This window comes from Cynoglossus semilaevis, chromosome 11 (genome assembly GCF_000523025.1).
Source record: "Cynoglossus semilaevis isolate Cse_v1.0 chromosome 11, Cse_v1.0, whole genome shotgun sequence".
Taxonomy (NCBI): domain Eukaryota; kingdom Metazoa; phylum Chordata; class Actinopteri; order Pleuronectiformes; family Cynoglossidae; genus Cynoglossus; species Cynoglossus semilaevis.
In genome coordinates, this window is record NC_024317.1 from 19,682,232 (window position 1) to 19,683,578 (window position 1,347).

Consider the following 1,347-nt stretch of genomic DNA (forward strand, 5'->3'; position numbering starts at 1 on the left):
AAATCTACAAATACACAATGTAGCTCCTTCTGACCTTCTCTGTACTTCTCCATCAGCATCCTCAAGGCAAATATTGCATCTGTGGTACTCTTCCTAGGCATGAAACCATACTGTTGTTCACAAATCTCCACTTCCTGCCTCAACCTAGCTTCAACTACTTTTTCCCAAATCTTCATTGTATGGCTCATCAACTTTATCCCTCTGTAGTTGTTACAACTCTGTGCATCGCCCTTCTTATAAATTATTATATTAAAAAGGAGGATCCTTTTAAAATTACTTATGCCTGTTTTGACTGGATTGATTTTGCTTTGTTTGATTTCAACTTGTGTAATATCATGCATTAAGTCAACGATTGCTAAAATGGTATCTACAAGACTACTGTATGTGCATGCCTTGTACCAACAACCTTATTCTCTCATTCGCACTGCCCCACTTATTGACGAGAACACCTCAGCTGTTTGAAGTGTTCAACTGTGCTATAGTTCCGAATTGATGTCTGTGCAGAAAATCTAATTGAAGTTGTACATGACTGATGATGAGAAGCTGTTCTATTTCACAGTTTAAATTGATATGTAAAACAGCAGGGGATGTTAAGATGTTGTAAATACATTTATTCACTCTTTACAATATATTCATTGTATTAAGTTTCCATTTTAATTTATACTGTTATTGAATGCTGTTATTGTGCTGTACTAAAAGGAAAAGTGCTGAAGACAGGTTTGCATGCTGGTTTCTTCTCATTTCCATCTCTCCACCACATCTCCACTTTCTTTTTCTTCTCCTCCTCTCCGAGCTCCATCGGTGCCTCCCTGATTCTTTGATTCTGATTCTTGTTCTGTGGTTTGGTGGTAAGGATAGGACTTGCTGGCTGAGGATTTTGGTCTTCTCTTCAATATATTTGTTTTGGAGCTTCCACTGCTCCTCCTTTTTCAGCCAGCTCTCCAGACTTAGCTTGTTCTCCCTGTGCAGCTCCTGCACCTCTGTCTGCCACATGTTGTCCTTCTCCTCTAACATCATCTTCATGGTCTCCTCAGCACCTTCCAGCCGCTGCTTCCACTCTATCTCCTTGGCCTTCAGCTCATTTACCAGTTTGGCGTTCTCAGACAGTGAGTCGATGTAGGCGTCGGTCCTCCTTACCCATTTCTTAGTTTCGTTCTTGAGGAGGTCCTTGGTTCTCTTCAGCTATTCCTTCCCCTGCCCCTGCCTCAGCTCATCCACTTCCTGTCGCAGACAGCCATTTTCAGCGTTCAGGGTCTTGATTTCAGCAATGACCTTACACAGCACGTCCCGCAGGGTGTTTATGGTTTCCTTCAGAGGTGCTTCATCCAGCCTCATTGGCTGGGGCGT

The 1,347-nt window shown here is 42.4% G+C and overlaps 1 protein-coding gene across 1 annotated transcript in view; it reads right to left on the reverse strand.

Moving 5' to 3' along the window:
- Positions 1-639: 639 nt before the first annotated feature.
- The window catches only part of LOC107989257 (uncharacterized), a 4,482-nt gene continuing 3,774 nt past the window's right edge, over positions 640-1,347 (reverse strand). Inside the window, exon 2 of the mRNA XM_017036943.2 lies at positions 640-840. Coding sequence (XP_016892432.1) covers positions 680-840 — 161 coding nt within the window. The 3' untranslated portion in view covers positions 640-679. The remainder of the gene's footprint in view (positions 841-1,347) is intronic.